The following is a 21,040-nucleotide window of genomic DNA, read 5'->3' on the forward strand; positions in this document are numbered from 1 at the left end:
AGCCTTCCCCCCGAAATTATGTAAAGCACCATAAGTTGTATGCGCAAATGGTGTGCACAGCCAATTTGCATGCACAACCTAATTGTTTAACAAGACAAACTGGCACTAACTGGAAACTAAACTAAACCTTAGTTTTATACAATTTAGAGCTTGACTCAGTTAACATTAAGAATAGAGTAATACAAAAGAACAGATCATAAGAAATCTAATTCGGAAAAAGTAGAATAATTAATTTCCAAAATGTTTGGCAAACAAAACTGTCTTCAAAGCCTTCCTGAAAGATAAGAAGGGGCCTAAGCTTCTTAGTGAGAGTGGCAAGTTATTCCAAAGCTCAGTTAGTTTGTAGGAGAAAGAATGGCTAAGTTTTCTGATAGATTTGATTTTGCCCTTAAGGGAAGGAAAGTTTTAATCTCTGGGAGTTCCTAGCCAAATGAGATCTGCACACATTCCAGTCCAAAGGGACAAGAGTTATACAGAGGCCAAATAAGATCTTGAATGCAATACAAATGCATTTAAATTGAATTCTCAAATGGACTGGAAGCCAATGTAATTCTCTAAGAAGAGGGGACACATGGTCAAACTTGCGCTTACCAAAAATGAGTCTGGCAGCAGTATTCTGTATTAGCTGGATTCTCTGAAGGCTAGCCTTAGATAAGCCCAAGTACAGTGAATTGCAATAGTTCAAACGTGCCAGAATGATTGATTGGACCAAGACAGAAAAATGCTGTTGGTAGAAGGTCTAACTTTCCTCAAAGCACGAAGACTAAAAAAACACTTTTTTGCAAGAGTTAATTTGATCCTTAAATGTGAGTGAAGAATCGATGAGAATTCCTAATATTGAGGAGAACTTGATTTTCAAAGATTCTCCCAAATCTAGGTTCACAGCAGAAGGAAGTAAAGAGAATCTAATTTAGGGCCCAGTCAAAGAAGTTTTGTCTTGGCAGCGTTTAATTTCATCTGGACCATCAGTGCCCAGGACTATAGTTTTGCAATATAGTGGTTAATATTGGATGATAAATTAACTAGGTCTAGGTCGACCTCGAGTAATATAAAAATGTTGTCAGCATACGTCAACGGGTTTCGCAAATATTCAGGTCATAGTATTTCAATGTACTCATATAGATGTTGAATAAGATCGGAGACAGTGAAGAACTCTGGGGCACACCACAAGGGGCCCTCCAAGATTTTGAAGTAGATCCCTCCATATTAACTGAGTAGGAACAATAGGATAGAAATTTAGAAAACCATTCATTTATGACATTAATTGGCATTAATTAGAAGTTATGTGCACACCTTGGTAGGTGCATTCTATAAAGTGGTGCTTGTCAGTTCTAGTGTGATATATTGTTCCTCAATGTTTTTCTGAGTTGCCTTTGTGCCTGCTTATCACTTGTTAATATTTTAGAGCAAACCAGTTCATGAATTACTTCTGTTGATGGGAATTCTCCCCCGTACCCTCCTTGTTTTGGATTTGCAGGTATGTACTTGGCTTTGGGACTGAACTAGGGTTGTTTGCTAACTTTCATGCGTTCAGAAAAGATGTGGATTTCTGCAACACCTGGACTGCGGGTTGGGATTGAACACCTAGCGTATTGATTCCGGAAGGGATGTAACAGAATAGGTGAAAAAGGCATACGAGTCTTGAACTGGGTTTTATCCTGCATTAGTCATGAGACCCTACAAAAGAAAAAGACCTATGGAGGATAAAACCCAGTTGTTAAAGATTCATAAGCCATTTGCTCTAGACATTCCATTTAAGACATCAGGAAAATTTGCATTGTAAATCTTTGAAAAGCTTCTAAGCAAACAGCAAAAAAAAACCCCAAAAACACAGGTAAGATTTCTAATCTTAAGTTTGTTAAAACTTACATTTTTTTTTTCTACCAGTTATAAAGCAAAGAAGAAAATATGAATATAAAAACCTTTTACACTGGTTCTACAACTTTCACACAGACTGATGCAAAAACTATGGGCTCCTTTTACAAAGCTGCGATAGCAGTTTTAGTGCGCACTGTGTGCTAGACGCTTTTGCCAGCATTGCGCGCGCTAAAAATGCTATTGCAGCTTAGTAAAAGGAGCCCTATATTTTGCCCCAATTAAGAGAGATCACTTTCCATGAGGTTCTAAAGTGTCTAAAAAAATACTCCCTTTAATTGAACATTTTTCATTCAATTCTCAGCCTCTCAACACACCAGAGGGCATACTGAAATAGTAAAAAAGTACAATTTAGAGCAGGGGTGTCAAATTTGGCCCGCAGGGTAATTAGATTTGGCCCGCGAGTAAATGACCTCTGTTCATTCCCTCCCATCATCTTTCTCCTGGCTTCCCGGTCTCATCTTCAGAGCAGCCTGAAGAGGATCACCGGTTGGCTGTAGCGAACATAGAAGGCTGCCGTCGACCTCTGCAGTATATTCCTTCTACTGAGGTTTCATATGTCAGAGGAGGGGCGAGGCCGCGGCAGATGAAACGCGCTGTGGAGTCTGACGGGAGCCTGCTAGGTTCACTACAGCCAACTGGCGATCCTCTGCAGGCTGCTTTGAAGGTGAGACCGGGAAGCCAGAGGACACTAAAAAAGGGGAAAACATAAAGGCCTTGGGGGAGGGAGAGGGGCAACTGCAGGCCCTGGCGTAGAAGTACACAGAGGGAGGGAAGGAGGGGTCCAAAGAGATGAGCATATGCCAGACTGAAGGGGGGGGAAGGGAAGAAATAATGGGTCTAAAAACATAGGAGAGGGAGAGAGATGGTGGATAATGCGATGGAGGGAGGAAAGGAACAGAAAGGGAGAGAAGTTGGACACAAGGGATGGTGTGGGGGAATAGAGATACTGGATATGAAGGTAGTTGGGAAGAGAAAGGGAGATATGGTGGACCCTAGGGTGGTAGGGAAGGAGGGAGATATGCTGGATGAAAGGATATTTGAGAAAAGGAGAGATGGTGGATCTGGGGATGGTGGAGTCCATCGCTGCAGCTGTGGGGATAGAGATGAAAAAAAGGAAAGATCTCAGGAGGAGGGAAGGGAAATGGAAGGAGAGGACAGAGATGGAAGATGGATGATTAGCATGGAGAAAGAAGAAACCAACAAATGGGCAGGAGACCCTGGCAAGCGAGTTATCAGAAGACAACCAGAGCCTGGGACCAACATGAACTGAATAATGATCAGACAACAAAAGTTAGAAAAAAATAATTTTATTTTCTGTTTTGTGATTACAATATGTCAGATTAGAATTGTGTATCCTGCCAGAGCTGGTGTTAGACAGCAAGCATGAACTAGGACCTAAAAGAGAGAGGAAAAGGCTTTTTTATTTATTTTGTTTACATCACAGAGCCGACATGGGGTTGGAGAGGTTGTAACCTTATACTTCTACTAAGACTAAGTGGTCCTTTTATTAAGGTACGCATTTAGCGTGTGTTAATCTATAGCGCGTACTATATCAATTAGCATACCTTAATAAAAGGACCCCTAAGTATCTTAATAAAAAGTTCAACCTGCGACTTAGTCTATGTTTTAGATTTCAGCCCCTTATGTGATTGAGCTTGACACCCCCTGCTTTAGAGTATGCCTGGATCTGGTTCTGCTCTCACTTAATACTGGTGATTCTTGTTACACAACCCTGTTTAAAGTATATTATTTGTTTAAAGGTTAAACCATATCACTGCAAACAACACTATGCTACTAATAACAACTTCAGGCTTGGTACACAGAACAAGGAGATAATCCCTCTCCCCCCCCCCCCCAACTTTGCACACACATAAAATCAGTGCGTTGCCTGTATCCAGTCAGGTTATATTTTACCTCTCAGATCTCCAGTTCTCTAGCATGCACCCTCTGAATGGGCCAGGTTATGGTTAATGCATGATAGAACAAGGGAAGACAGCAGCCATTTTCAGCATTTCAACAGGACTCATTTGCCCACAGGGGGAAATTAAAAAAAAAAAAAAAAAGAAACCGCACTTTCTCCAGAGGCATATTCACACTACACACTTAAATCTAATGCCTGTTAACAACTTACAATGCTGAACATTAGAAGTCTTGCCAGTGTATCATATTTTCATAAGATCTCATATTGACTACGCATGAGAATTACAAAGCAAAACTAAACAAGTCTGACTAAACAAATGAAAAAAATTATAGCAATGTAATCCACATTGATTTTATACCATGCAATCCATGGTAACATAATAAACCACAGTACAGAAGGACCAAGTGCCCCATGCAGTCTGCACAGCTATTCCAGTCCACTTCGTCAAGTGGTAGAAACTTGACAACTAGTAGGGCACTGTTCTTTAGCCAATATATATACAGTATAAAAAAGAAAAAAAAGTTGCAGAGGAGTACTTTTGCAGAAATAAGACATATTTCTGTGGAACTGTATCTAGTTTTCTTAAAAAAATATATTGGCTTTTTTACAAAGGCAGCAAATTATGTCCATCTTCTAAGCTTGTTTGGTATGCTATCAGAATTGTTGTAAATCTTATCCATTATCCTCTTACTTTTTTAATTGATGTCATTTGCTCTTCTCTCCACTCTGGTTTATTCTTCTTTGCATTCACAAAAAACTCATTGACCCTCTGTTCCAGCTGGTCCATAGCATCTGCAGCAAAAAAACAAATGATTACCTTACATGATTATTGGTGATCCCAAAATACTTTTTACCAAATTACTAAGATCCCTCTGCAAATACTGTACTTCTTATTGGTGAAGCTCAAAGAAAAACAAAATTACCCCCCACTTTTACAAAACTGTAGCGTGGTTTTTGGCGCCAGCCTGGGCGGTAACAGCTATGATGCTCATTGTGAGCTTCGCTGCTGTTACTGCCCAAGCTGGTGCCAAAAACCAGACTACGGTTTTGTAAAAGGGTTGGGTAAAATAGATAATCCTATTGTTATGCACCCTTTATCAATTCAAATCCATTACCCAATTATGGGAGCTTCCTGTGTCTGAGAAATAACCATTCAGATCCATATTTACCCTTATCTACCTTCTAAATTTGTGAAATCTTATTTAAAGCAGACTGCAAGCATTAAATAATTTCTTCTCTGGAATTTGAATTTACGCACAATTTCTTTTAAATCTAAATGTGTTTAAATGTAAGTACTAACAGCAATGTTATTTCTTTGATCTAAAAGCCAAAAGCAGACAGCTGCAATGTGCCTCTCCCAAATGTTGCCATTTAATATGACTTAAAAGGGCAACATTCTAAAGGCATCAGCTGACTCCTGGACTTCCTATAATCAGGCTGCCAGTTGTGCTGTCACATTGTTTGTGACATTAAATGACATTGTCCAATTTTACTGCAGTATTAAAAAATACCTTTATAGTACTTCCATCCACAAATACCAGTAGAAAATGGCATAACTTGTCAGTAAATATATCATATAAGTCTATCTCAGTTGAAGATGCAGGATTTTACTCTAGCTCTCAAGGTAAACTTTATATTATTGGAAATGTATAATTTTGTTAACATTTAAAATAGAATTAAATTTTACTGCATTCACAAAGTTGTCTGAAAAAATCTTATTAAGAAAACATTGTCTTGGAGGCTAAGATGTACAGCGTCAGCATCTATGAGACAAACATGGTTGTTTTTGTTACATAGGAATTTTTGGACCCCAGTTCGATTACAAAAACTTGATAGTTCAAAATCTAATAGATGCTGGCATATCAATATAGGGACGTTGTATCATCTGTTGTATTTTTGTCCAATGATACTTAGTTTCTGGAGGTCAATTTGGGGACAAATCAACCTTATATTAGAATCATCTATTCCTTTATCATATGAAGCTATAATTTGTGGGACATTGTTGCAGATTAAGCCTGTTAGATAAATACAAAAACCGTCTTCTATTGATCTTGACAGCAATAGCAGTCCAAATGATCATGAAAAATTGGAAATATCATGACAGACTTAATTACTCATTCTGGTGGGCGTGTGTAATACGTATAAGTATGAAAGAATAAACGCAGAATGCTTAGGTTTTAGTAATGTATTTAATAAAATATGGAGCCCATTGACTGCATTTGTTAACAAACAACAAGAATAGTATAATGATGTTTCTTTGTAGATCTCCTTACACATCCAGAGAGGGGGAGGGTGGGATATTTTGAGGAATTAAACTACATAAGTATAATATTGGTAATAATTAATATGAATTAACATGTTATAATAAGAGAAAGAGGGAGGAAATTATTATTTTCTTTTTTAATTGTATATTAAGGGGCATTTTATTCAAACTTTTAAGGTTATGTTATCTGTAATGCACTGCCAATGTTTGGAAATTCAATAAAGATTAAAAAAAAAAAAATTGTATGAATTGAAATCTTTAAGCTTTTTTAAAAAAAATAATACTGGTATTTAATTTGGACATGATTTAAAAAAAAAATCAGTCTTGACAAGCACAATATTAATCTAATCTATGATGATTATAAGAATAAAAAAATTCAATAACCCTGCAATATCATGATTTATATGAGCTGGAAGTAAAGATCTAGGAACAGAACAAGCTGCTAACAATTATAGCACTGTAATTATTGATGTCTGTGCTACCTTCCTATGTTAATTCGTTTCTCTCAAGTGGCTGAATTTCATGTAAAATTGGACTTCCCAATTTATGGGGGTAAAATTTCATTGTTAATCAAGTTACAGTGCATTGTATTTTATCATCTATTTAATATTTATAAACTTTTTATGAATTTAATGTTAGAAACTGTGTTGGGTAACACTTTTTAGGCTAAACAGGCAAAATACAAAAGTAAAGATAGAATTATTAAAATATGAAATTTTTTTAAAAAGAGAAGTTTCCAGTCAAATTATGTTGCCTTTTTTTGTATAGCAAAATTTAATAAGCATTTTTAAAATTCTGCTGGAATTAAAAATCATTGGGATCTTTTTCTTCCTTCACTTCTACTTAGCTACTCTTACTGAAAGGTCACTTGGACACACAAAGTCAGAGGCGTGAAGAAAGTACAAGAGGTTTATTACAGCATACCGGACTCTAGTGCAGTTAACAGCCTGCCTACTAGAGTGTTAGAATCAGGAAATGCATGGACTTTTATGCCCTTTTCACTAACTAATTCTGTATATGCAAAAACTACAATTTTAATTTGTTATGTCTATAACTTTTCTACAATTATTATTGGTCCTAAGCCAGCACTTATGATAGGTTCAGGGATACAACTTATAGTCCTATAGGAAACTAGCTCATTTCTCTGCTTATCTAAATCTTACAGGTCTAAATGTTACATGTACAGAAGGGCAGGGTACATCATGGCTCAAACTCTTTTCTATTTAGCTTACAATGTGGTAAGGTTGGGACATACATTTTAGGCAGATGAGGTCAGTAGATTGTACACTGTTTTCAGCTATGTAGGCCAGAGCAATATTTTAAACACAATCATGAATCTAAGGGGCAAGTTTCAAACAATGCCTCTACAAGTGCGGTGCATGGACACTATGTAGATTTTACATCAGTTTTTAAAGGAATAATTTCCTGTACCTGCTACTAGGGCAGGAACTTTTCTCTAGACTAACCCTGCACCCAGAAATATCTCAAAGATACACTGGTATGAGCATCTTGTTAGATACACAAATGTACCCATGTCTGTTTTATAATAGCATGTGAGAAGACTAGTAGAGATTAAGCATGCATTTCTTATGCTGAAAGAATTTTAATACACAAAGACCCACACAGATATTGTGCACTGCACATTTAAACCCAGTAGATTATAAGGCTCATTTTCAAAGTGATTAGTCACACAAAAACTATATTGCATTGCCCTTTGCGTAAGCTACGGTCTTCAGATAGTTTGAGTTTAGAAGTTCCGTCTTTAGCAGCTGTGAGGCTTTCTGGAAACCATAAGTCCGTGCTCTCTGTGCAAGGCCCAGTGCTGTGGAATGCCTTACCTCTGTCTTTGCACCAATCCAACATGCTCTGGCAATTTAGAAAAGGGGTGAAAACTTTGTTTTTTGAGCACTTCTTTGGTGTGCGCTCTGTGAAACCTTGAGCAATGGTAGTTCTTTTTTATGCTGTTTCTCTTTTGCTGTTTTGTAATTGTATGCATTATTTAGTGTGATTTTTGTTCCCCGCTTAGATTTGTGGATAGGTGGGTTAAAAATAATTTTAAATACATAAATAGGTTACTATGGTAATTTATGTTCCCAAGTGCTTTGAAAATGAGTTCCATTAGCTATTAAACCCAGAAGTAAAGAAGTGCACAGAAGACCCTAAGGCTTTAACACATGGTCTGAGTTGGTTTCTTCTGACTAATGTTATGAGGATTTCATGCCTATTTATTCTGTTCTTTGTCAGCATGCAACTTTTTTTTCTTGCTTTGTTGAGAAGGGATGAAACAATTTTAAAAATAACATGGCTATGAGGGATCTGAGGTGACTGTCACCAGATGTGGAGTTAATGGAGCTCTATTGCTATAGCTGTGAAATGAAGTTAGGCATGCAACAGCAAAAATATGCTTACCCGATATCTCCGCATAGAAGAGCATTCCTGACAAATATGCACATAATGCATGTCTCCTGTTTGCACTTGTTTTGGCATACAAATGATTTGCATATAATTGGGTTTTAGCATAGGAGTGTAATTTTTTAATGCATTAGAAAACAATGGAAATGGTTTAGAAAGAAGTCATCTCAAAGACATCATGACACCAATGAACTATTTTTCAGATAGCAAAAGCCAGTGCTTCTCAACCGCTTTTTCTGTGTGGTTACAATCAAGTCAGTTGCACATTTTAGACAGATACTTATGGTATTTTGTTCTTTGGGAAATGAAGTATTGAGTGTCTTGCCCAGGATTACCACAATGAATATGGATGAGATAGATGGACTGAAGACTAAACTCTCTCATGCATATTCATTGCAGTACTCCTGAAAACCCATTAAGTGTGCCCTCAGGAGAGGGCTGATGAGCAATGGCATAATAAAGATGGAAAGCAGAGGGAAACACGATAACGTCTGTATCCTTCCTATCTGATTCTTTCCACTTTAAAGAGCAACCAGAGCTACAGTTTCTAGGAGATCCACATCAGACTTTTACTAAATTAATAGAGCCAGATCCTCTAGATCTGCTTACCTGATTCAGCATATTAAGGCAGCTCCTTTAAGGTAGAATTGATCACTGCGCAACCTTCTCTACTAATCAGATAAAAGTCTGATTCCCTGGATCCCAAAAGCTGCAGGTTTGACAGCTTCTTTAATGTACAGGATCAGACTTTTATCCATCTTAGCAGAGCCAAATCTCCTGAAAGCAGCATGACCAGTACCTCTGTTAAGATAGAAAGCATAAGATCTGGAGTTCCAGTGAACCTGGCTTTTACCTATTTCCAAAGCACAATCTTATTAAAAGGCACAACCCATTCATTCTTAAAACAACAAAAATTAAGGAAAAGATAAAGACATTCAAGCAGTGGTTAGAGCAATTAACTCAACAACCTGAAGTTTCTGGATCGAGGACATATGCTAGATGTAATTTACTTGGATTTCAGCAAAGCCTTTGATACAGTTCCTCATAGGAGGCTGTTGAACAAACTTGAAGGGCTGAAGTTAGGACCCAAAGTGGTGAACTGGGTCAGAAACTGGCTGTCGGACAGACGCCAGAGGGTGGTGGTTAATGGAAGTCGCTCGAAGGAAGGAAAGGTGACTAGTGGAGTCCCTCAGGGTTCGGTGCTGGGGCCAATCCTGTTCAATATGTATGTAAGTGACATTGCTGAAGGGTTAGAAGGAAAAGTGTGCCTTTTTGCAGATGATACCAAGATTTGTAACAGAGTAGACACCGAAGAGGGAGTGGAAAATATGAAAAAGGATCTGCAAAAGTTAGAGGAATGGTCTAATGCCTGGCAACTAAAATTCAATGCAAAGAAATGCAGAGTAATGCATTTGGGGATTAATAATAGGAAGGAACCGTATATGCTGGGAGGAGAGAAGCTGATATGCACGGACGGGGAGAGGGACCTTGGGGTGATAGTGTCCGAAGATCTAAAGGCGAAAAAACAGTGTGACAAGGCAGTGGCTGCTGCCAGAAGGATTCTGGGCTGTATAAAGAGAGGCGTAGTCAGTAGAAGGAAGAAGGTGTTGATGCCCCTGTACAGGTCATTGGTGAGGCCCCACTTGGAGTATTGTGTTCAGTTTTGGAGACCGTATCTGGCGAAAGATGAAAGAAGACTTGAGGCGGTCCAGAGGAGGGCGACGAAAATGATAGGAGGCTTGCGCCAGAAGACGTATGAGGAGAGACTGGAAGCTCTGAATATGTAAACCCTAGAGGAAAGGAGAGACAGGGGAGATATGATTCAGACGTTCAAATACTTAAAGGGTATTAACGTAGAACAAAATCTTTTCCAGAGAAAGGAAAATGGTAAAACCAGAGGACATAATTTGAGGTTGAGGGGTGGTAGATTCAGGGGCAATGTTAGGAAATTCTACTTTACGGAGAGGGTGGTGGATGCCTGGAATGCGCTCCCAAGAGAGGTGGTGGAGAGTAAAACTGTGACTGAGTTCAAAGAAGCGTGGGATGAACACAGAAGATTTAGAATCAGAAAATAATATTAAAGATTGAACTAGGCCAGTTACTGGGCAGACTTGTACGGTCTGTGTCTGTGTATGGCCGTTTGGAGGAGGATGGGCAGGGGAGGGCTTCAATGGCTGGGAGGGTGTAGATGGGCTGGAGTAAGTCTTAACAGAGATTTCGGCAGTTGGAACCCAAGCACAGTACCGGGTAAAGCTTTGGATTCTCGCCCAGAAATAGCTAAGAAGAAAAAAAAAAAATTTAAATTTAATCAGGTTGGGCAGACTGGATGGACCATTCGGGTCTTTATCTGCCGTCATCTACTATGTTACTATGTTACTAAGTTTTGCGTTTGATTCCTACCACAGCTTTTTGTGACTCAGGACAAGTCACTCAACTCTTTGTTACCCCAGATACAAAATGAGTACCTGTCTAAAACTATGTAAACTGCTTTGATTGATTGTGTAAACCACACAGAAAAAGTGGTATATCAAGTCCCATCCCTTTTGCTATAAAAGAGAAAAAAAATACACTCGAATCTGCTTCTTAATACTAACACTTTCATAGTATGATTTGATAAAACCACCTGAAAAATGTTAAATAGCAACAATAAATAAATAAATAAGAACATAAGCAATGCCTCCGCTGGGTCAGACCTGAGGTCCATCATGCCCAGCAGTCCGCTCACGCGGCAGCCCAACAGGTCCAGGACCTGTGCAGTAAACCTCTATCTATACCCTTCTATCCCCTTTTATTTATAGAGAGAACTATGGTGGCTATTTTTTTAAATTTATAAATTGTGGAGAAACAGCCTCAATACTGGAAACTTTGACAGCAGTCTCATAAGATTATACGCTGCTGAGCAACCGTCGAAAGCGTATCCTGCGGTACCATCTAGTTTCCACGTCACACAGCTAAGTATTAGTACTTCTCCTTTTCTTGCCCTGTAGCCCGATTTGAGCGTAACTTAATAAATGTGGAGTTTTTTTGTGCCGATGAAGACATAATAATGATCAGCTTATAATCCTATGAGATTGCTGTCAAAGTTTCCAGTATTGAGGCTTTTTCTCCACAATTTATAAATATTAAAAAATAGCAACCATAGTTCTTTCTGGACGTGTCCTGCCACTGGCTGGTAACATTAGTCTTTATATATTTATTTAAACCACCTTCCCATACGATGCTCAAGACTAGGGTTACCGTATGGCTCCAGAAAAAAACCCCAAAAAACCCAACTCGGATGTCTCAATCCATCCTCCTTTTTCTGGACTATAGTAACCCTACTCAAGGCGGCATTGCAAAGTACTAAATTCACCGTTGATGTCTAATAGAAGGCGCCGCAATTTATGAAACATAAGGGAGGTAAAGCGGCCACCAGTGAATAAGGTAACTTGCAAGGATCCCTCCTGCCGAGCCCGGCTAACCAGCCCCTGCTCGCCTCCCTCCGTTGCTCAGAAGCAGTGAGGATAGGAAGTCGCGTACTCTGAACCTGCAGGTCCATCTCCCTCATTTCCGTAAACCTGTCGCGGAGATCCATGGGAAGCTGCTCGATCACTGTCAGGAGAGAGAGAGAGAGAGAAAGGCGGGGGCGGTCAGTGTTGCCCGGGAGCGCGTACACTCACTCACAATCTCCCACACACGCACGCGCTCCGCGGCCGTTCGCCGTCTACTCACTCTCCAAGTAATCCTCCAGGTACAGCATGCTGATGCCGGAGACCGCCACCCGGGAGCTGCAGACAGAAACGATAACGAAACCGAGCCTTTCCGGGGGTTTGTTCGTTGTTTTTGATTCCGTTCTCTTTTTTTTTTTTTTTTTTTTTTGTTCGTCCCTTCCAATATGGCGCCTCTACCAGCACCAACTCAGTCCCGGCTCAAAGTGCGCTCGCGACTGACGAAGTTCCCCTCGCGCGGCACCAGAGCCCGCCTGTACGCTGATTGGTCGATTGTTGCATGACGTCTTCTAAGTCGTTGGACCCGGCAGCATGCTGGGATAAGTAGTTTACTTTGGTCTCTAGACCCGTTTTATGAGGCCAATGTCATAAAGTGCGGGAATCTTGAATGCAGAGCTTAGCTTATGTTCCTGCACTAAATATCATGGCTGCTTTACGCACAAAAATGTTTAGCGCGCAAGGAAAAACTCGTCACTCATGTGGATACTGGTACACTGCGTTAAAATTATTAATTCTTCTACAATTCTTTTCAAACTGACACTGAAAGGAGAGCAAACTGACGTAGGCATCATTCCAACCATTTTAGCCATTTACATACGTAAATACTCAAATATAAGTCGAGACCCCCTTCCCCCCAAAAGGAGGAAAAAAAATGGTTGACTCTAATATAAGTCGGGTGGTTTAATATTCAAGTGTCCTGCCCTGCCCTGCACCCAGCACTCTTCCTCCCCTCCCCTGTCAGGCTCTGCACACAGCACCCTTCCTTCATCCCCTCCCCTGTCAGGCTCTGCACCCAGCACCTTTCCTTCCTTCCCCTGTCAGACTCTGTACTCTTCCTTGCCAGGCTCTGCCCTCTGTCCCCCCCCCCGGCCCTATCTTCATACCTCTGCCGATCCTGGTGGAGGTGCAGGTGCAGCGGGTCCTCTGCCAATCTGTGGTAGAGGTGCAGCAGGCAGGAGCAAGCTTTTCAAACTCCTGCCCTGCTGCTAACCGGCTGCGCAATCGAATTTCCTCATCTGAGCGGCAAGCAGCAGCGCGATTTGGCGCTGCTTCTCGGCGCTCAGTGGCTTCCTTACTGGCTCCCGCGAATTCCCGTGAAAAGTAAAAGCTGAAGCGAAATGTAAAATGATGAGTAACCAATTGCAAACTTTTAGGGCTCCTTTTACAAAGGTGCACTAGCGTTTTTAGCGCGTGCTAAAATGCCCAACGCGCTAACTCCACACTACACGGAAAATACTAATGCCAGCTCTATTGAGGCGTTAGCGTCCAGCGTGTGTGGCATTGGTAGCGCGCACTAAAACCGCTAGCGCACCTTCATAAAAGGTGCCCTAAGTCATGCAAATCAGTGGATTATCTCATCTTAAATGTTGCTGTTCAGTGAATATAGCCTATGACAGTGTTTCTCAACTTGTTCCTGGAGTACCCCTTGACAGTCAGGTTTTCAAGATATCCACAATGAATATGCATGAAATAAATTTGCATATAATGGAAGCAGTGTATGCAAATCAAGTTTATGCAAATTCAATTTGGATATCCTGAAAACCTGACTGACAAGGGGGTACTTCAGGACCGAGTTGAGAAACACTGGCCTGTGAGAACAGTGGAGTTGCCTGTGTTTGTTTAATTGGTTACTGGTCTCCAGCCAAAGAGAACAGTGATGAGTTGGGTCACTTTGAAACAAAGATAAAGCTGAACAGAAATATATCTCTATCACAACAGATTGCTAGCCATTTAATAGAAAATGTTACATTGGGGTGACTGTTCATACAGGGTTGTCCAACCTTGGTCTTCAAGGGCCACCATCCAGTTGGGTTTTCTGGATTTCCCTAATAAATTTGCATGAGATCTATTTGTATACACTGCTTCCATTGTGTGCAAATAGATCTCATGCATATTCATTTGGGAAATCCTAAAAACCTGACCTGCCGAGGTTGGACACTTCTGGTCCATAGGAATGATAGAAACTTTAGAGAGGAAATCTGCTTGTCTGGTGTTAAGACTGAAGGGTTTCCAGACATTTGACATTCTTGCATCAGTTCTCAAAGACATTCAGAGTTTGCCATCATTAGAAAAATTGTTAGAACAGCCACTTTTAGGAATACCCATGAAAGGTGGCCAGTGGTATGTTTAGAAAACCATCTGCTTTGGCTTTGCTGAGAACGGAAGTTAGAAATATAGTGGATACAAAGGTCAACCTCAACATCATAACTCAATAGAGATCTCTCCAGAAACAATGACGCCAGTTGTTAAACAATGGTCAGTGTTATTTCCCTAGAAAAAGAGGTCATCAATCATTGTGAGCTGTGTTCAGAGGAAAGGAAAACTTATTCTGGTTTCCACAATATCATACATGCCAATTGGGCTTAAAGGGCATTAACATTGTTTTTGATAGAAAGATATGTTTAATCATCTTTAAGAAATTAGGACAAGAATTGGAAGTATTTAGGAGTAATGCTGACGTAGATTAACTCAAAAGAAATGTGATTGTCTTTTTAATGAGAATTGTACTAAAGATGTATCCATTAGAGTCACTAGGGAGACATATGCTTGGTCTTATGTAGAATTTTTGCAAAAGTCAGATGACAAAAACGTCAATTGACTTTTGCAGAAATTCCACATAAGACCAAGCAAATTAAAGAAAAAATCAACAAGTAAACAGCATTAAAAAATAATTTATATATAATTTAATAGCTGAAAGATATATTTCAGAGATTGATTGAAAGAACATATGCTATGATTGGACAATGAGCTCCGCTAGGGGGGCTAACATTCCCCATTAGGGCTCCACTTCTCTGAGTGTATGGGAGTATTATTAATAAATTACTGAGTCATATAGGATACATTTCACCATAGGAGTGAGTCCCATATGTGTATTCATTTAGTATACATCATAGTATACTTTACTCATCTCCTCATTTATTGAGTTACAGTACCCTGTTACATTACAGTTGACTGATTCTATACACAGCAAGAGAATGACACGGTAACAAAATTCATCACCGTTCCCGTCCCCGCGGATAACCGCGGGAAACCATCTTCATGTCATTCTTTAAGGAGAGAGGAAAGAATCAGAGTATAATTGGGCCACTGACCCGCAAGCTTTGCTTTGAAGAATGCCGGTGTAGAAGGACTGAGGTTGAAACAGACACTACAGAATGACAGTCTCTGGTATCCAGAGCAGATATTGTGATGTCATAATGCCTCATTCCACCAGTGCCTAAGAGCCAATCACATCAGTGATGTCACAATGGCTTCATTATCCTTGGCTCCCATAAGAATCAGAGTATGAATGGCCACAACCACTGACCCACAAGCTTTGCTTTGAAGAATGCTGGTGTAGAAGGACCGAGGTTGAAACAGACACTATAGAATGACAGTCTCTGGTATCCAGAGCAGATATTGTGATGTCATAATGCCTCATTCCACCAGTGCCTAAGAGCCAATCACATCAGTGATGTCACAATGGCTTCATTATCCTTGGCTCACATAAGAATCAGAGTATGAATGGCCACAACCACTGACCCTCAAGCTTTGCTTTGAAGAATGCCGGTGTAGAAGGACTGAGGTTGAGATAGACACTACAGAATGACAGTCTCTGGTATTCAGAGCAGATATTGTGATGTCATAATGCCTCATTCCACCAGTGCCTAAGAGCCAATCACATCAGTGATGTCACAATGGCTTCATTATCCTTGGCTCCCATAAGAATCAGAGTATGAATGGCCACAACCACTGACCCAAAAGCTTTGCTTTGAAGAATGCTGGTGTAGAAGGACCAAGGTTGAAACAGACACTAGTAAATGACATGGGATTATTTCCCGCGGTTATCCCCAGGGACGGGGACGGTGATGAATTTTGTCACCATGTCATTCTCTAGCACCTAACTTCTGGGCACTGAGGAGCACAATTGTCAATCATCCACTACGTGTCATTTATAGAATTGTGCACTCCATTTATTCCCGTGTTTTCTTGACTTATATTAGTGCGCCTGCCAGCATCTAAGTCAAACCACACCCAAAATCCACCCAGAATCCGCCTCTAACCACACCTACTTTCTGGTAGGCACCTTGGAGTAGGGTTACCAGACATCCGGATTTACCCAGACATGTCCTCTTTTTAAGCTGTAGTAAGCACACATTAGTAAAAGGACCCCTTAAGAGTCAAAACAAATTCATAAAATATGTATAAAGTGATATATATATTAATATTTAGCTTTGATCATGAACTGCTGGAATAATTTACTTTCTGGATGAAAATAAATAATGCTCGATTCAGCTTGCTTGCAATAATTGTAAAAAAAAAAAAAGTAGTTTCCTGCCAGTTTTCTTTAGGTGTAAATTGCATTTTATTGACAAGTCATATGTACATGGGAACTGCGTGTGACTTTCTTTCCTAATGATATCATGGAAATTTTGCAAAGGTTGAAAATCTAGTGACAGGAAACAGCCCTGGGGAACTTTCCTTTGGGACATCACAATTTAGGGGGCAATCAGAAGCCAAACCTGTATTCTTTTCCTACCCTTGCTGGGAGAGTACTTCACTCATGAGCAACTTCTGAGACGCAGCTTCCAGAGACTTCAGAGAAAGTTTGTGATATGAGCACCAAATTTGGGTCTCTGGGCACAGGGGGGTTTGTGCAATGGAGCGAGTCTTTCATAGACAAGTCAGAATGCATGATTGTGAGGCTTGGAGGTTCTGAACCAAAGGATGATACACTGACAATGCATTGAGGTATACTCTGGTAGAAGGGCATGCTTAGAAAGAAAATGAAATGAGATGGAGTTTCCTCTGTTTTTTTTTTGAGTGGAAGGATAGCAAGAGTTTGGAACAATCATGGCAGCAAAAATGGCAACAAAAGTCTATTGTAGAAGCATTGAAACATTCAAATATAGCTTGTAAGTATGATTGGGGGAGGGGAGGAACCCCTGCCACAATATAAGTAGTGTATCACAGACCTTAAACTTATTTATTCCTCTCGTGCTGACTTATGTTGCTTCTGACTGTACTACACTGTGTCTGAAAGACTTATGCCTTGTTTTGCTTAAGAGAAGAACTCCTGTTTGTGACCTTGATGAATTGTCTATCCAGTGACACATCTGGCTCAGTTTGGAGGTGTGCAAATAACCTTGGACAACGACAATTGTTTATGCCGCCCAGACTATTTGATGCCCCAGGAATTGGAATATCTGAGACAACATCAAAAACATTATTGTGGTTTCCCATAACAACAATAGAGCATGAACCAACTGCCTGTCATGATGGTATCATGAAACAAAGTCATAAAAAAGTTAAGCGAGATGTCCTCAACCAAACAGCCTTTATTCTTTAAAATATGTGTTGTCCCAATAAGGATCCGAGTTTCGGCATACGGGTATGCCTTCCTCTGGGGACACTGAAAAACATGTACATATTAAATAAAGATAAAAAGATAATTCAAGCAAAATCTATTAAAATACAAATGAAGTATCACATAAATACATATGAAAAGCAGACAAAATTGGCATAATATGACTAGCATAACGGAAATGTAATATAAGCAAACAAGAAAGACGTAATTTAGAACAGTATATGTGTAGTAGCGACGAAAACAACATTAAATCAAGAAAAACATAGCGATGATATGGTTTTTGCTACAGTAAGGCAAGACTTTCTCTTTGTATCATGAAGCAAAGGCCATTTATGATAAGATATTTTATGAAAAAAAGGCACATGATTCACAACACAGCATCAAATATACCTTGACGTGCACTGATACAACAACAGAAGAGCACATCCCGCCTGGAGATGATCTGATACCAACAGACTGAGGTCATACGATAATTTGAGTTCTGTGATAACAACCAGCTCAGTTTATTTCACGTATTTTTTTGCCAGTAGAGTGTGTTATTCCTTCGGACTTCTGTTCATTTTATTATCCTAAGGACTGTGTTGGGACTAGAGAATCTATAAGTTTTCTGATTTGTTGAAACGTGTATGTGTGCCATAATCCTGACTATCAAATAATATAGCTCACTAGAACTATGGCACTAGTTTCAGTAGTCCTTATTCCAGTCCTGAACTATTATTAAAAAGTGTATACTGGATACCCCATGTGGGGCTGAGGCTTTTTCATTTATCCACTCATGAGTCTGCAAGGTTAAGATTCTTATCCAGTATACACTTTTTAATAATAGTATAAAATAATATAGGGCACAAATAATCTTAATATCAAAAAGCAGCAAACACAGAATATTTCTTTAGCATTAAATCATTATCTCATATAGCAATTTTTTCACACCAAAGGTCCTTAGAACGCCACTTTAAGGACTCCTTTTACAAAGCTGCAATAGCATTTTTAGCGCATGCTAATCCCGCTATCGCAGCTTAGTAAAAGGAGCCCTAAATCCTCTGGAACCCTTTTATATCGGTGTGTGTTATTTTTTACTTTTTTCCTTGTTATAAAATGACACTGCTTACACCTTAAATAATTTAATAATAACTTAGATAATTTAAAGTGAAACTTAGCTTCAGAACATTACTCCACCAATCCCCTCCGGCGCGTTTAATTCTTCCTCAGGGTCGGGGATACTAGATGTGCAAAATGTTCAAGCGATTAGCTTATACCATTTAAAGATTATACCAATGCATAAAAATAACACACGCCTATATAAAAGGGTTCCAGTGAGGAGTGTTACCACACTATTCAAATGATTTAGTGTGGGGTTCTGAGGACCTTCGGTGTGAAGAAATTGCTATATGAGATAATGATTTAATGCTAAAGAAGTATCATTCTATGTTTGCTGCTTTTTTATATTGGGACTAGAGAATTACAAGGGGACAAATTTTTCCCCGTCCTTGTGAGAACTCATTTTTCCATCCCATCCCCGCAAGTTCTTTTCCTGTCCCTGCCCCATTCCTGCAAGCTCTGTCCTCACCTGCACAAGCCTCAAACCCTTTAAAATCATAAGTAGCAACATTCTAGAGCTTTCTGTGCATGTGTGCTGGATAAGACAACTGAGTGACAGAGAAGCTGGGAGAGTCCAAGGACCTGAAAAGCATTGGCCAAAGGACTGAGGAGCGGTCTGGCAGAGGGACCGCCTGGGATGGTGGCAACCAGCGGAAGGACCGGTAAATGGCACCGGACGTTGCTAAAGACCTAAGAACATAAGATTTGCTGGTCAAACCAATAGTCCATCGTGTCCAGCAGTCCGCTCATGCAGTGGCCCTTAGGTCAAAGACCAGTGCCCTATTTGGAGGGCTAATGGAGGAACAGGAAGGACTCTGGAGAAGCCTGTAGAGATGGAATCCAGAGAGAACTTGAGATGACCAGGAGGTCATGAAAATCTGGTCAGGGATTTAAAGGGAATGAATATGGAATGTGTGTGTAACCCTATATTTATGTTTTTACAAAGAACAATGGTATCTGGGGGTGTGATTATGTGACGGGAATACTGCATGATGATATTTTTTTAGCAGTGGTGAAATGATGGAACTGCCCATCACGATGAAGGCGGATTCTGGAACACCTAGATAATCCCATAACACCACCCAAGGTGAGATGAAAGGAGGTGGCAGTAGGGAAGGAGGCAGCCACAGGGTCCCCATCGAGGAGTCCTTAGGGGTCTTTTTGGGGAGCCCATGAGGGAGGTCAGGAGTCCTCAGTACTAGGGGAGGAGGGCTAGGTTTTTGGAAAAGTTTAAGGGGACTAGCCCCGCCTTAGAGAGAGAGAGAGGGAACTGCAGTTAGTAAGAGCTGCTACTTCAGCTTGTCTGCGGTGTTCTTTGCTCACATGTTTAAAGACAATAGACTGTTTTCAGTCCAATTTGTTATATGTGAGTTTGCAAACCATTGGACCCCTGAGAAAGGTGTGTTCGTCGAAACATGGACCGTGTAGGGTCCGGTTGGATTTTTATCACTGTATTTTTTATCATTGTACTTTTTTAATTGAATTTTCATTTTTTATGTCAGTGTATAATAAATTATCTCCAGAACATCTGTATCCATGGTTTTGGTTTTCATTGGTGGATTGTTTTCACTGTGGATTATTGGGTCTCCCCATTTTTCTTTGATTTTGGTTTTTAAACCATTTTTTCCCAGTCTCTGGCTGCACTTCCTTCTGTCTGTGCTCTTAACTGTGTATCCAGGGCCACCTTATCCATTAGCTGTTTTTCTCTCCTTCACTTTCTGTCATATATCAATCTTTAGCATTAACTTTTATAACATTCAAATTGCTTCCATTTTTCTGCTTTCTTCTCAAAATCTATCTACTTTTCCATGTTTTTCCTTCCCATCTATCCATGTGTACCATCTCCTCCCTCTTTCTTCTCCCCTATTTCCATCTATCCATAAGAAGCATTTCTTCTTATCTCTTCTCTGCCGCACCCATCTCATCCCTCTCCCATGGTCAGACAACTCTGTCTTCCCCCTTCCTCCCTCATATGGTCTGTCATCTTTCTCCTTTCCTTCCCATAGCTTGGAATCTCTCTCCTCTCTCATGGTTTGGCATCTCTCTCTCCTTCCCTCCCTCTCCCGAGGTCTAACATCTCTGTCCTCTCCTTTCTGCGGTCTGGCATCTCTCCTCCCTGCAGTCTGGCATCTCTCTCTCCCCTCCTTCCGTTTCCATGGCTTGACATCTCTGTCTCTCCTTCCCATTCCAGTGGTCTAACATCTCTCTCTTCCCTCCTTCCATCACCCTTCTCTGACATCTCTTCCCTCTTGGAGTCATCTCTCCTCCCTCCCAATGTAGCATTTCTACCTCCCTCCTCTCCACCACTATCATGTCCAACAATTTTCCCTCTTCCCCATGTATACCATCTCTCTTCCCCTCCCACTCCACACACCTATATCCATAAATTTTCTTTATTTTTTCCTCACCCACTG

General features: G+C 40.2%; 1 protein-coding gene across 4 annotated transcripts in view; it reads right to left on the reverse strand.

Moving 5' to 3' along the window:
- Positions 1-12,466, reverse strand: part of ING3 (inhibitor of growth family member 3) — a 52,672-nt gene extending 40,206 nt beyond the window's left edge. The window contains exons 1-3 of one of the 4 annotated variants that reach the window (XM_033959265.1): positions 12,186-12,466; positions 11,994-12,065; positions 4,491-4,591 (exon numbers count right to left, since the gene is read on the reverse strand). In XM_033959265.1, the coding sequence (XP_033815156.1) occupies positions 4,491-4,591; positions 11,994-12,065; positions 12,186-12,213 (201 nt within the window). In that variant the 5' untranslated portion in view covers positions 12,214-12,466. Of the gene's footprint in view, positions 1-4,490; positions 4,592-11,949; positions 11,969-11,993; positions 12,066-12,185 lie in introns of those variants that run through there. The other 3 variants (XM_033959262.1, XM_033959263.1, XM_033959264.1) reach the window with 3 other exon arrangements.
- Positions 12,467-21,040: the final 8,574 nt, after the last annotated feature.

Source organism: Geotrypetes seraphini, chromosome 9 (genome assembly GCF_902459505.1).
Source record: "Geotrypetes seraphini chromosome 9, aGeoSer1.1, whole genome shotgun sequence".
Classification (NCBI taxonomy): Eukaryota; Metazoa; Chordata; class Amphibia; order Gymnophiona; family Dermophiidae; genus Geotrypetes; species Geotrypetes seraphini.